The 14,001-nt window shown below is 37.9% G+C and overlaps 1 protein-coding gene across 7 annotated transcripts in view; it reads left to right on the top strand.

The window, feature by feature from the left end:
- Positions 1-13,696, top strand: part of MAPK10 (mitogen-activated protein kinase 10) — a 182,685-nt gene extending 168,989 nt beyond the window's left edge. For 6 of the 7 annotated variants that reach the window (XM_052773090.1, XM_052773105.1, XM_052773086.1 and 3 more), the window contains one exon: positions 6,209-13,696. In XM_052773090.1, the coding sequence (XP_052629050.1) occupies positions 6,209-6,351 (143 nt within the window). In that variant the 3' untranslated portion in view covers positions 6,352-13,696. Of the gene's footprint in view, positions 1-6,203 lie in introns of all 7 variants that reach the window. The other variant, XM_052773123.1, reaches the window with a different exon arrangement.
- Positions 13,697-14,001: the final 305 nt, after the last annotated feature.

Genomic DNA, 14,001 nt, shown 5'->3' with positions numbered 1-14,001 from the left:
TGATGTGTTGTCTGTACTGACAAAAAGAGCTGAAGCATTTGGGCCACACTTGCAGTTATGTAGACCAATTAAGAAGTTTTTATGAAATCCAGTGCTTCTAATGGGTTGACCTTGATTAATTGCTCTCCAGTGTCATGTTAATACTTAAAAATTGGTCTGCGTGCTATTTGAGATATAGTTGTCCTGGTATTTTCTATGGAAAGATCTGTGGTTACAGATTATAATCCTGTGGGTGGGGAGGCTTATCTCATGCTATTATTATTATACTGCTTATGGATGGATAACTGAACTAATACTCTGCTAGCTGATAAAAGCAAAATTGGTGATGTTAGCACATAGCCGTCTGTTGGACACGCAATGCTGCACTCCCGCCCTTGTAAGCATCTGGTACCTACTCTGGTAGTTTATCCTTTCAGAAGTCTGATAACATTAGAACAGCTTGCTGACAAGCTTGGTTGACACTTCGATGAGAAGAGAAAGTTGTCTTTAAACACAGATTCTTAAAGTTCTGTCACAAAAAAATCACAACTAAATTTTATCTGAGGAAAATTCACATCAGCAGTCTTTTCACAGGAATGCAAACTGTGACTGCCAGTACACAGAAATACATATTTGTGAAGGTACACTTTCACTGGCAGACTTGAAGTGCCCAGATTTTGAGCACAGTGTTCCAGTAGCATTTATGGATAAAACTACCTTCTGCAGAGCCTCTCCTCAAAGTAAAATCATTTGATTCAGTGTTCTCTGCATATTTTCAGAGATTTTTTTTTTTTTTTGCATTCTTATTTTCCACTTGCTGCTGAGCTAACAATGTTAGAACAAGAATGCCTCATTGGTAACTGACAGGACAAGGGGAAACGTGGCAACAATGCAGGAAGTTAATAGAGTGCTGGATGGTTATATTAGAGTGCTAGCATTGCACCTGGATTTTGACATCAATGAAGTAAGATATTGAAAACAAACCATTGTGTTCTTGCCGAGTAGTAAACAAAGTATAGGACTTGCAGATTTAATTTACCAAACTACTGTACCACCACTGAAAAGAAATCTGGGGCCCTGACAAGTATTTGATAAATCCTCATTCTTAAATCTCTCTCCCCTACAAAATGGTGGTTGCAGTCTGATTTGTGATCAAGAAACATTGTAGTTGCTGGTTTCAGGAATTAACTACCCAGGGATTTCTTTATGTATTCCATGTTCTGTTTTTCCTATGTGGAAGGTTTTTATTGTTTATGTAAAACATTTCCGAACATAAAAGATTGCCATTTCTTACCTGTCTTTCTTTTGCTGTTTCCCTTTGACTGTTTTTGGATTGTTAGGCACCAACAAGTATAGCAGCTATTTAAAAATTGCTCTGAGATGAGGCTGTTTTATGAAACAGTAGATTTCCTGGTTTTCATCACTTTGTGTGCCTGACTTAATTTTTTTCAACTGAACGAAATACTGAAAGAATGAGGTAAAACGAGTCACGAGTTCTGAGCATAAGGGAAATGAGGGACACTCTACACACACATTGTTCATTGATCAGTGTTCATGCCAAGAATTCAGAAGGCTAAGATTTGGCGCTGTATCAATAATCATATCAAGCAAGCTGGAGATGAGTTTCCGTGACTACTTAATCAGAGCTTTTGGGGAGACAGCTGAAGTTAACAGCACCAAGGATAAGAGTTGCCCATTGATACTGCAGGCTACATAAGAGTGTCTGTGTATCAGGGTGTCGGTCACTTAGTGCTTCCTCTTGTCCTGTGAAGAATTAGTTAATACAACATACAAGCTTGAAATGTGGGGCTTGGGGGGAACCTCAAGTGCCCCTCGTGCTCATGATCAAAATTAACTGTGTCTAAAACTGTTCCCAACAGATACTTCTGCTGCCTGTTCAAAAAAACCTCTGTAGACTACCTTGTTTATTTTCAAAAAGCTTTTTGTATTGTCTTGCCTAAATCTTTTTTTGCTGCAGTTTAAGTCTGTTATTTCTTGTCCTGTCTCCAGAGAACATGGAGAACAGTTTCCTCCATCTTTCTGGCAGCTTTTAGCTCACATAAACTCCATTATCGCATCCCTACTCAGTCTTCCTTCCTTTGAACTTCACTACCCGCATCTTTGTCTTTCAGACTTACTGCTTTTCTCTATACACGTTATCTAGTTGACGTCTATCTTCCATAGATCATGGTGTCCAAACCTGTTTGCTTAAGGCACGAGTAGTGCTGAATTGAGCGGAAGGATTTGTGTGTAGGTGTGTATATATGTGTTACATAAATATGTAAGCAAACAACATCCCCATGTCCACGTGCACACATGAACATTGAATTTAATCTTAGGTGGTAGTTTTTGCTTTTCTATTATTTCTATGTCACAGAATTGCTAAACGGTTCTGTTTTATTTATAAATTCAGATGCTGTACCCCTTACCAACATGCTCACTATTCAAAGGGTCTGTGCCATATCATTACTCATCTGGGAGAATAAAAGTGATTAGAATAAAATGTTTTCTCAGTGGAACTCAGTCACAACAATACATGTGAGAAATAGCCTCTAAATTTAATCAACCTTCAGGATTGTTGACTAATTCACACCCTTATAACAGGAAGATATATATACCTTTTATACACCTATATCCTCTCCAAAATACACACACACACACACACATATATGTGGCTATCACACATGCATATGTGCATCTTCTGTTGAGGTCTCCTTGTGGGTTCCACAGATGATGCGTTAATTATTTTAAATTACTCACTTTACCAAGAAGTGCAGTAGAACTTTTCACTAGCAGTCTCAGGACTCTTCTGCTCTGTCATTTGTGAAGCAGAGAAGCAAAGGATATAAGCTGTTTTATGCAAAGATACAGGAGGAATTTACCAATACTGTTTTCTATTTGGTTAATGCATTTTAAAAAGTGTTTCTGACTGGTATTACCAAACAGCAGATATTTCCATTAAATAAAAAAATTTAATACAATGCTGTAGATTATTTAGAATTAAACTTAAGTTCTGTCCAAAGTAAATAATCTTCCTGCTATTTGCAGATTTCCTCTGCTCTGACACTGCATACTATCTAACCTCCTCTCACACTCTCCCCTAGTCTTCCCTACCCAGCTATGGTTTCATACCTAACATTTACAACTGTCTTCTCATTTCTGGATACTGAATATAGTAAATAGCGCTTATCTTTGTGCAGCTTATTCTTAGCAGTTCCCTTCCTGCCTTTTAGTTGCTGTCTGATTTGGTCAGTTATTTGGTCGGTTATTGCTATCACCCAAGAACTACTGGATACCTTTAGAAGTCCTTTTGTCATCTGTAGAAGCTAAAATAAGCAGCTGATGGACTTGCCAAGCATTGTGACATTAGCTATCAAGAGTTACTAGTTACATGATTTATAAGAAGCTAAGCAAATCCCCAAAACAGACCCAAGGCTTTTTTTGGAAACAGCAAAAGCTGCAGTTCTTTCAGTTCCACGCCCCCCCCCCCCCCGCCCCCGCCCCAGTGTGTACCACTTCTCAGCTGAAGTCTTAGAGGTACTTCCATAGGTGCTAATTAAATAGGGCTTCACAGGAGCCCTCTGCAGAAGGAATCCTGGCTTTACAGCAGGGAAGCTGATGTGTGGCTTAAAAAAAGTAGCTGTCAGGTTAATGGCAGAGCCATGAACAGATCCCAGGAGCTCCTCACCTGCTCTAACCTTTTGCTCTTTTCCTTGACCCTGCAACCAGTGAGAAGCTTCCTGCCAAAGAGCAAATTCATAAATGGGGCTCTTTTTCTCTTTTGAATGCACCTCTCTCATTTCTGCACTGTTTTACCTGGCACCCATCCTTTCAGGAACAAGCTTTTGTAGCACCAGGCGGCTGCTAAGCATAGCAAATGAAGCATTACTTACTGACTAGGACAGCTTTCGGTTGGGTTTCTGAGTGTTGCTGCATAAGTGCTGCTTTGTGCTGCTGAATTCTTTAATTCTATCATTTAGGTTCCGTGTGGTTTCATTTGGTTTTGTGGGTATTTTGTGAGTCTGGGTGCTTTTGGGGCTGCAACAGTAACTATCAGGTCTGTGTGTTGTGTCACATGGAATTGTGCTGAAAGCTAGGAATAACCATAAAAATGCACTTTCCAGAAACTTCTGGGCTGAGTTGATACTTGCCAAAATGAGCATAGCAGCGTTTACTGAATTCAGTGGTGCTGAATCAGACAGAGTGTAACAAAATCTTTACCTATACAATTTCTGCAACTATTTCTTCAGTTATTTTGCCTAAGTTGATCGCACATTCATCAAAGAAAGCTGCACAGCAACAGTTTTATCAAAAGTCAATTGAACCTACTGGAATCCTTTCCATTTGATTCCTGGGACAGTATCCATGACTTAATGGCAGGCTTCTGTCTAGCACTGTAAACATTTAGAAAGGTAATATATTATTTAGTCATTAATATCATTAAATTCAGTCATATTTTGACTATATCTAAATGCATTTGTCTTGACTGATTAGTATTTTCATAAAATGCCACATGGTTTAATAACATGTAAACACGGAGTAACAGTATTGTACTGGGTGATTACTGATGAGTATGAATGAGGTACGTGTAAATAACTCTTAGAAAAACAAATCTTCTGTCAGAAAAGATGATGATTGCTGTGTCTGCAGTCACCAATGAGATGACATTGAGATTTCTCTGTCTTTTTGCAGCATTTACAGAATTAACTATTTTATTTTCCAAATGTATCAGGAGAGTAAACTAATTTAAGTGTTCTTCTGATGCCAGAATATCTTTGTACTGCTACAACAGCAGAAAGCAGTTCCCATCTGGAGCTCTGAATGTGAGCTTATCTGTTTCTGTTTTATGCATATTTATAGTGGATGTGTATAAAGGGAAGAAAAAGTTGAGGAAAATAGAAGAGTGGTTGGACGTATGGTATGGTGGCTTGTTTTCTCGAAGTAATGTTTTTATTGCAAACTGGAAAGTGACAGAAATCCTCTCCTTTTGGCCATAGCATCATATATTTTGCCTAGGCTGTTAATTTCCTCATTAAGAATATACGAGTTTTGTAATTTTACTAGGTGTGTTTTTTTAGGTGTGTTCTCTTGCTTTTCAAGGCAATAGATGTTAATTTCTGTCCATTTCGAGGAAATGAAAATCTGAAAAAATCAGCTGAGAAAACTTTTTTGGCCATAAGAATGAAATGGCATCTATCTGCAGAACAAAGATCTGTTTGTCATGGTAACTAGCTACAATTTCCAGCTGTGCAATATCATGCAAAATCATGTATTTTATTGTCATGAATATTTAATGAAAATTAATGTATCCCTTTCAAACTGCAGACAGTGTTAATTTTGGTGGAAAGAGGACAATAAAATGTTGCCTGAAATGTTTTTTCAGTGGAAAAAAATACCAATCAAACTGTTGTTTGCTACTCTGAGAACTTACTTGTAAGCTGAGGTTAATGGGCAGAGTGACAGCTGAGCAGTCATAGGTGCACGATAAATACATTCTTCACATGGCTTTGTATTTATCACACAGGTATCTGCATTTATAGGACAGATAATTTCTGATAATATTCAGGGATGTCATAAATGTTTGGTCATGTTAATGATAATCTCACGGAGGTACGTTCTTCGTTTCACAAAGTCAAAGTGATTTTTTTGATAATACCTGGTACTATCGTCATTTTACAGAGGATAGGTAAACTTGGGTGCACAAAAATACTGTCACAACTGAAATCCTGGGCTTAGTCACCTAGTCCTTAACTAAGAGGAAGAAAACAGCCTTGCCTCCCCCACAGCCATCTTCTCTGCATTGCCACTAGGCGATTTGATGCCACCCATTCTACTACCTACAAGAAAACTGGGATTTTATGAAACAGTGTGGAGGACTGGGTTAGTTTTTTTAATCATCTTGTTGGTGCCTGTGTGATCCTAGCAGGCATCTGATTGTTGGATGTTTTGTAACTCTAAGAAGGCTAGAAAGAAGTGGAGTGATAGACACAACATGAGCTATACCTCTTCAAAACAGACTGTTGAGGGAGAGAATTTCCTGGTAAAATATTTAATATTATCCAATGCCTAAAGTTTGTATGGCCCATTTTCTGCTAATGTTTGCCATTGTTTAAAATGGTCTGTGTACTTAATGCCTGTTGCCACAGGGTAAGTATCCTTTGCTTTTTAAACTGTGAGATGTTTAGGGGTTTCAGGTTTAATCACGTTGGTGTTCGTTTTCGTAGCACAGGTGCAGCAGTGAACAGCAGTGAAAGCCTCCCTCCATCCTCATCTGTCAATGACATCTCATCCATGTCCACGGATCAAACACTGGCGTCTGACACGGACAGCAGTCTGGAAGCTTCTGCAGGACCCCTCGGTTGTTGCAGGTGACTAGCCGCCTGCCTGCGAAACCCAGCGTTCTTCAGAGGATGATGTAATTTAGGAGGAAAAATTAACAGGAGTTAAAAGATGAAAAGGAAGAGAAATAAAATACAAAGATTTAAACAAAACAAACAAAAAAATCTTTTCAGCCTGCTTCTCCTACAGAGTTATGTAATACAGCTAAGCTCAAGTGTATATTTAACTTAACTTATTGCTCTGCTTTGGTCTTCTTCCAATGATGCTTACTGGGGGAAAAAAAAAAAAAGGAACCGAAAAATCCTTTTTTTTTTTACCCCCTCCCCCTAAGTTGTAAAATTAATGGCTGCAAAACCAGCAACCTGCAACTGTCCTTTTCACGCTGGCATGACAAGGTGTGCAGTAGCCACTCTCAAACATACGAGTGTGTATCTGCCTTCACTCTCTGTTCTGTCACCTTCTGCCCAGTGAGGCAGATAGGGATATACATGCATTTTTCTTCATATATGAGTAGCACATACACACACGTGCCAATAGAATTCTGGCAGTGTTTGCAGCTGTGTGCCTATAGGAGCATGCACATCTGCATACGTACTTAGTGTGCACTCCACAACTAAATGGCCCATTTCAGGCGAACTACATAACTACATGTGTGATATTACCAGTATATATTCTATTTGTTTGTTCACTGATGAGGTTGCATATCTTGTATGAGGATTTGTGGAAGTGTAAATAACCACATTGAACTGTGGCTCCCTCAGACACTTGAAGATGTAGCACCAAAATTTCTGCTGAGAGTTGTATATGTATTTTGAAATAATAAGCAGTTTGTATTGAAAGAAGAAGCCACAAAGCTTCATAGAAAAATGTTTGTTTGTGAATGTTAAGACTTGTTGTTCTGATTTTTAGAGCAGATATGCCAAGTTTAAGACCAGGTTAGAAGGAAGCACATGTATCTTTGCAAGCTACAGGGAACAAGAATGAAGGGTTTTTTATGCATGTCTAAGCCCAGAAAGATTTATCTCAGTAAGCAACTTTTCCTGTCAATGTTAAGTGAGTTATCATCTTAGTTCATAGATAGGCTCGCTATTATGAATTGTGTGTATGCTTGTATGTTAGGGGGTATGACAGCGTTGGGGAATAGGCAGACTATGATCAAAAGGACATGTAACGACTTGGTTTTATTTTATGTCTAGATCTTTACTAGGTTAAACAGAGAAAGGATATTTGCAGCCCACTCCCTCTCAGTGTATGTTTGCGGCTTAGAGGTTGTTTTCCTTTTAAATCATTCCCTTGCAGGGATCTCCACTACTAAGAGAACAGGCCTTCTCTAGGTGCTTTTTGCTGTTCATTTGCTTGTTACAAATCATCTGACTCCCCAGGAAGTTTTATCAGCTGTGTTACATGGAAAAGAACCACACAGTGCATGGGTCTCGTATTCCTATATTCTAAGTAATAATAGAGGGTATCAATCAGCTAGTGCACTGGGCTGAAAGGGTCACAATCAGGGATGCAAGGCAGTTTTGACAAGTTCTGAAGAACCCAACAGTGACTGAATGTCAAATGGATTTTACCAGGTAATAATACGTAGGATTCCCAGTGGTAAGTAACAGCAAGCATTTTTACCAGAGAATGGCAAAACTCTGCACAGAATTTCAGAACAACTGAATATTTTTCCAGCCAAAACAGCAATTAGCATTTTCTACTGCAAGGTCATCACTACCCGAGTTGGAAATTGACTAAAATCTGAGTCATCTCTTACCAAAGTGTGCCATGTAAACTGAAATGAGCTAAATCATAGTCTCATGCTTTTCCAAATATCAAAGAGAGAAACTATTTAGAATATATTACTGGATATTTTAAATTCACTAATTCTTATGTATTCAAAATTCTGCCAAAATAGGACTGTTCAATTAGGTGGCTTACAAGCCTGCCATTCTGTGGTAGGAAAAAAAAATCAGTAGCAAGTCAGATTTTGTTCAAAGGGAAGAAAGCAAAGAAAAAAAACTTCTCTCCAGGATGGGGAGGAGGGGAGATGATAAAAAATTAAGTGGATATAAAATAATTTCAGACTTGGTAGGTGTGAGCTGTCTCAAAATTGCTGTAGGAAATGTTTTTTTTTCCCCAGGTATAATTTTGGTAGATTTTTATGGAAATTTTTTTAAGAATAAAATTAGGTCAATAATGGTCTAAAAACTCAGAGCAGTAATTGTAAAAGCAATAATTTACTACTGCTAAAAATATTTAGCAATATTCTCTCTTAAGCCATGAAACATCAAGTCATTGTTGAGTGATATAACTCTCACTTCAAAGCCAATGATCATAAAAGTGTTGAAAGGTGAACAGCAATGCTCTGCAGGTATGAAGGCAATAACACCAAGGGTGACTTCTTAGCAATAATGAAATGTATCACCTCCAGATTTAATTCACCATAGGTATATATTAATAATATTCAGGTAACTAGTATCTGCTTTACATTCCGTAGTGTGCACCATTTGGGTGTGTTATTTAAACAAAACAAAACAAAACAAAAAAGTGTCTCGAAGAGGCAAAGCTGTATGTAGGAGAAACTGCAAAAATACCACAAATATACACAGTAGAAGCTTGGAATAATCACAGTTCATTGCCAGTGATATTATGAAGGTGTGGAATAGGCAATAGCAGAGAAGCCATTTGTAGTAGACAGATGCTTACAGATCTTCCATGTTTCATCTATCAAAGCCAAAAAACGTGCTCTTAGTCCCATGGTATAATTCAGTCTTGTTTGGGTTCATGAGTGCTGGGTGGAGAACCAGTCACCATAGAAGATGTCCTAGTGATCAGCACTAAATGAACCCAAAACATAGAAGTTATATAGCTTTATTCCCAGAAGCCCTGATTCTGCTAAGCACCAGTGCTTGTACAAACATTTAATGGAGGTTTAGGGATGCATACATAAGTTTAACTAGCATGTGCTTTTGTCCTTTGCTCAGCAGTGATTGACATCAGCATGTGCTGAAGTGCCTTGCTGAAATGGGGCCTAAAAGAATTACTGCATCTCTTTTTGCCCTCAAATTAGTTAAGTCTCCTTTATGAGAAGCTCTGTATGGGGGAGGAGACTTGGGGCTGTCCACATTGGACACTAGAAAAAAGCCATCAATGAAGAAAAGCAATAGGTCTTTATAATTCTGGTCCTTGTTTGTCCAAACTGAAGTAGCAACCATCAAACAGGAATAGTATCCTTTGTTTTGCTTTGTGTCAGGAAGTTGGTGCTGTCAGCTGATATCTTACAAGAATGCATGTACTCTTGAATAAAAGATTGCAGTGATGATATTCTGTAGCTGTGTTAAGGTGAACAAAATTTTTCTTTAAGATTCTAGAAGTTTTCATACCCTTCTCTTCAAGTATATACCCCTTTATTCCAATATTCTGTTCAGTTTGATAATGTAGATGCTTTTCTTATTTTTCTTGCCAGTGATCTTTTAAATCTACCTCTCTTTAAAATGTTGCTAAATAATACTTGAGTAACAATTCTCACCTCATTCTCTGAGGTTTGCAGTTGTAAGTGTAATTGCCACCACTGCAGAGATGTAGGAAATTGGGAAGCCAGAGCTCTGTGACGGATGTTCCAAGGTATTTAGGCACTAAAGCGGGGGCAATCAGAGAGCCTATGCCAGAAGTGGTGTATTTTCCATCAGCATGAATGACAGCTGTGGACACCTTGGTATTTTTGAAAATATGCCTAAGAGCCTCTTGGTATCTTAAGTGCCTGAATACCCGAAGAAATTCTGTCCCAAGTGGCTTGCTTAAGTCATGTAGATAGCCATCATCAGGGTGAGGAAAATGGCAGAAGCACCTTAACTATCAGTGGCTACTTAGAGCACTAACTGCAAAAAATAGCATTGAGAAGGGAGAGAGGAAACTTGCTGCAAAACGTTCCTGCTCTGTTTTCAGATGGAGGACTTCTGGATAGTATGAGAAACTAAAAAAAGAAAAAAAAAAGTCAGAATTGCTCTTAAAAGACCCTTCCTCCCATTTCCTTCTCACTGATGAGTTTAAATGAGGATGAGGTATTGATTTACTTCAAGTTGATGCAAGGTTTTGCATGTTTTTTAATCCAAAATTTTCTGTAATTTTTGAAATTAGTTTTCAGATAATGACTTGGCAGCTGGAATAGTATCTTGTGAGTTTTGACTATATTGCATTAAAATGTAATAGATCTTTAGAGAGTTCAGATATTTGAGTTGGTCACACACTGATTTATGTGAATCGCATTGTGGTTGATAATCCTCCCATACTATCTAGAATTCCATGGCACAGATAGATTCAGGAATCTTAGCAAGCTTGCATTATATAAAGCAGAACTTAAAGCTGTGTTTGGAGTGCAAGTATGGTAACGTGTCAAAAAAAAAAAAAAAAAAGCTACAGAAAGCCTGATCAGGTGCTTTCCTAATGCGCTGATGGTTTTCCTCTGGAAATCACCAGCTCCTGCACGGTATTGGCCTCCAGAGATTACACAAGACAGATGATCATGTCACTGTATCACTCTTCTAAACTTATAACCAAGAATACATTTATATATATGGTTTTATCTTCATATATATTGCTTTACCTTCAAGCTTTGGGCTAACGATACTGAAGAAATTAGACTTGTTGCAGTGCCTTTAGGACGTTTTCCAAAGTAGTGCTACTTAACTGATTTGGATTGTATTCTAATGTTTGTCAGTGAGCACCAGTGATTTCTTTTCCACCAACATATTTTCTCATGAAAAATACGCTAATAGTAAATTTTAGAACTGCCCGAGAGAGTCAGTTTCAGCAAATCTCCCGAATTTTTTATTAAAAAAAAAAAAAAAGAAAAATGTGCTTTGAGAATCCTGAAATAATTGTAAAATGTAATTGGAATATTTTAATTCAAAATAATTTTTAATAGCCAACATTAGCTTATTTATATTACAAACTTTGCAGTATTTCAAAGGATCAAAAATTATTTGCGTTTCAGATCTATATTTCTTTCTTCATGCTTACTGAGATTTTAAAATTATGTGTGAATTCAAACATGCAAAACCAAAAAAATAAAAGGCATTTTGCAACAAACTCTGTGTGCTCCCAGGGAAAGCAATATGAAAGAAAACCTGCAGGGAAGAATTAGACTTTCTTTTAATAGTCTGGCAAAAAAGTCTGAGTTAGTGGTTCACTTTAAGTTTAGGCTTTTGTTTTTCTTTGCTTCTGTATGAGTGTGTAGGAAAGAGAGGGAGTACATATGGATGTGTTTTTTAGAACCTGTGTTCTATTCATATTTGATCCAAGTTCTCAGTGTGGAGAAAGAGCATAACTGTAACATAATCACACATCTTCAAGGATCTGATGGCTGTGCTTATTTGAACTTCCACCACTTTACAAAAGACACGGTTAACTAATTGCAAGCTCAAGGTGGTCTTTTTCACATACACAGACAAAAAGAAAATCATTGTGCAGTAGGTTTGAATACTCCACAAATATGTAATGTCTTAATTAGTAAGATGCTTGGGGGAGGTGGGGGAATGGTGAATGTGTCATCTTCACTGATGAGCTGGAAAACTGACCTGTCCAGTGGAATTTAGTGGAATCTGCTTAGTGTATTGGGAACTTGCCAGTGTGGCCTGATTATTTTTTTTTCTTTTGTTTTTGTTGTTTTAAATTAACTCTTGATTGCACAAGGTGAACTGTTTAACTTAATTTCTGTTCAGGCTCATTGGCCCATGGCAAGTCTGAGTTTTAAAGAGGGTTTGATTCGACAAAAGAATGTTGAAAAACTTCAGCTGAGGCTAATGGTGCCTTTTTACCTGAGAGTGAAAAGCTGAAAAGCACATATTGAAGGAAGACACAGTCAATTTGGGAAATAAATGTATGCCTACCATGCTTATCATTTCAGACAGGTAAGCCTGTCTCTTTTGCTAATTTTCACTGAACAGGGCCATTCTTGTCTTCTGGAAAGCAAGATATTTATAATGTAAATAGTTGTATTGATTTTTTTTTTTCCTTCCTCTGTAACTAATATGTAATAATCCAACACACTATTTCTGTTACATCTTTTACAACAAGGCCGCTGTATGCCTAAATATGGTTGACCTCTGACTTTTTCCTAAGTCAGTCACATGCTGAAAAGGAGGGTGCTGGAGGTTTCAGTGTACATATAGAAGAATCATGTATATTTAGTAAATTGAGTAAGTGGGACTTATGGCCAGTATACATTAAGCTACACAGTAACAAAGCTGCAGATCTTAACTAGCAAAAACAACTGTTCACCTTGCAATGTCCATCCTGTAATAAGATCTAAGTTGCACCTGCCTGTAGTTCTGCATGATCAGACTTCAAAGTATAACTAACAAGATCTGTAATGTATCAGTGTTGATAAACATAAATGTAAAAAAAAAAAAAAAAGAAAAAAAAAAGAAAAAAGAAAAACTTGACCAACAAAAGAAAATCAACAGCAACAGTTCAGTATCAGGACTGGAAGATGAAACATGTCCAGTTTTGTTGCGCAGTTATAGCTGAAAAGAGCAACCAGTGTCAGTCAGCATAAATGGACTGTGGTAGTGACATTTGTTAAGGAACCAATCTTATTTCCATATTGTTTTGTTCTTATCCTGTTTTCCTTTGACCATCTATTGTTCCCTGTATGTAGTACAGGGGAGAACAAGGCCTCAGTCATTCGTGTTTTATGGGTCAATATCGCATCAATTATTTCTGATTTCTGTTTGTTTAGCAATTACTGAACTAAGATGGGAATCTCGTGTTCTCCCATGTGTCAGAAGGAATCCTGTCAGAGCTTCCTCATGAGGATACTCTTCTCACTGCTGTCTTGACTCCTGTCAGTTGAATGACTTTGCAGTGTTCCAAATAAACAGCACAACACAGCAAACCATGTTGATTGAGGGCTTCATTACATGTGTGTTGTGCATCTGTACTTTCACAGGGGCTCAAAGTCATGCAGGGACAGGACTCAATTGAAATATGGTGTGTACTCTATGCATGATGCCTATATTACACCTTTATGACCTTATAGTGGTAAAACTGCTGATCTTTACGGACGTGGATTTGGACCATCTTTTTTTTGGAGGAAAGCTGTAGCGAACCTCGGTCCTTATCCCACAAACTACTCACTCCTATCCAGGGCAGCTAAGTGGAAGTTAAAGTGGTGTGAGGGTTTTCTGGGGGGCCGTGCACAGGGGTGAATTTCATGCTGTTTGAATGTGATCTTGCCAAAAAGCCTGTATGTCTAGCAGGGGAGACTGTGACTGTTCTATAAGGAGTGTTTGTGTTGTTTACTTTAAAACAAGCTTTGCTAATTAAAATAGTGTATTCCGGAGTCCTATTTGAATGGCATGAAGGGTATCAATTAAGAAGATACAAAGTATGCTCGTACAGCTCTCCTGGCTTCTTCTTTTGTTTCCTTCAGCCCTTGCTAGGGGACACAGATAAAGCTGTAAACATGTGGAAGTTGCCAGGATTACAAATCCAGGATTAAAAAAAATCCAGGGAAAAAATGACCACATGACTGGACAGAATGAAGAAAAACTGCCAAGTAAAAGCGAGTCCCTCTCCCATCTCTTCCCCCATTAAAAACTGTAAAACAAAATCAGGCCAACAACAAAAAAACCAAACCAAAACAAAAAAACCCCAAACCATCATACCAACTGGAGTTACTCTTTGGGGACTGAT

This window comes from Harpia harpyja, chromosome 2 (genome assembly GCF_026419915.1).
Source record: "Harpia harpyja isolate bHarHar1 chromosome 2, bHarHar1 primary haplotype, whole genome shotgun sequence".
Classification (NCBI taxonomy): domain Eukaryota; kingdom Metazoa; phylum Chordata; class Aves; order Accipitriformes; family Accipitridae; genus Harpia; species Harpia harpyja.
This window is presented reverse-complemented; position numbering and strand designations above follow the sequence as displayed.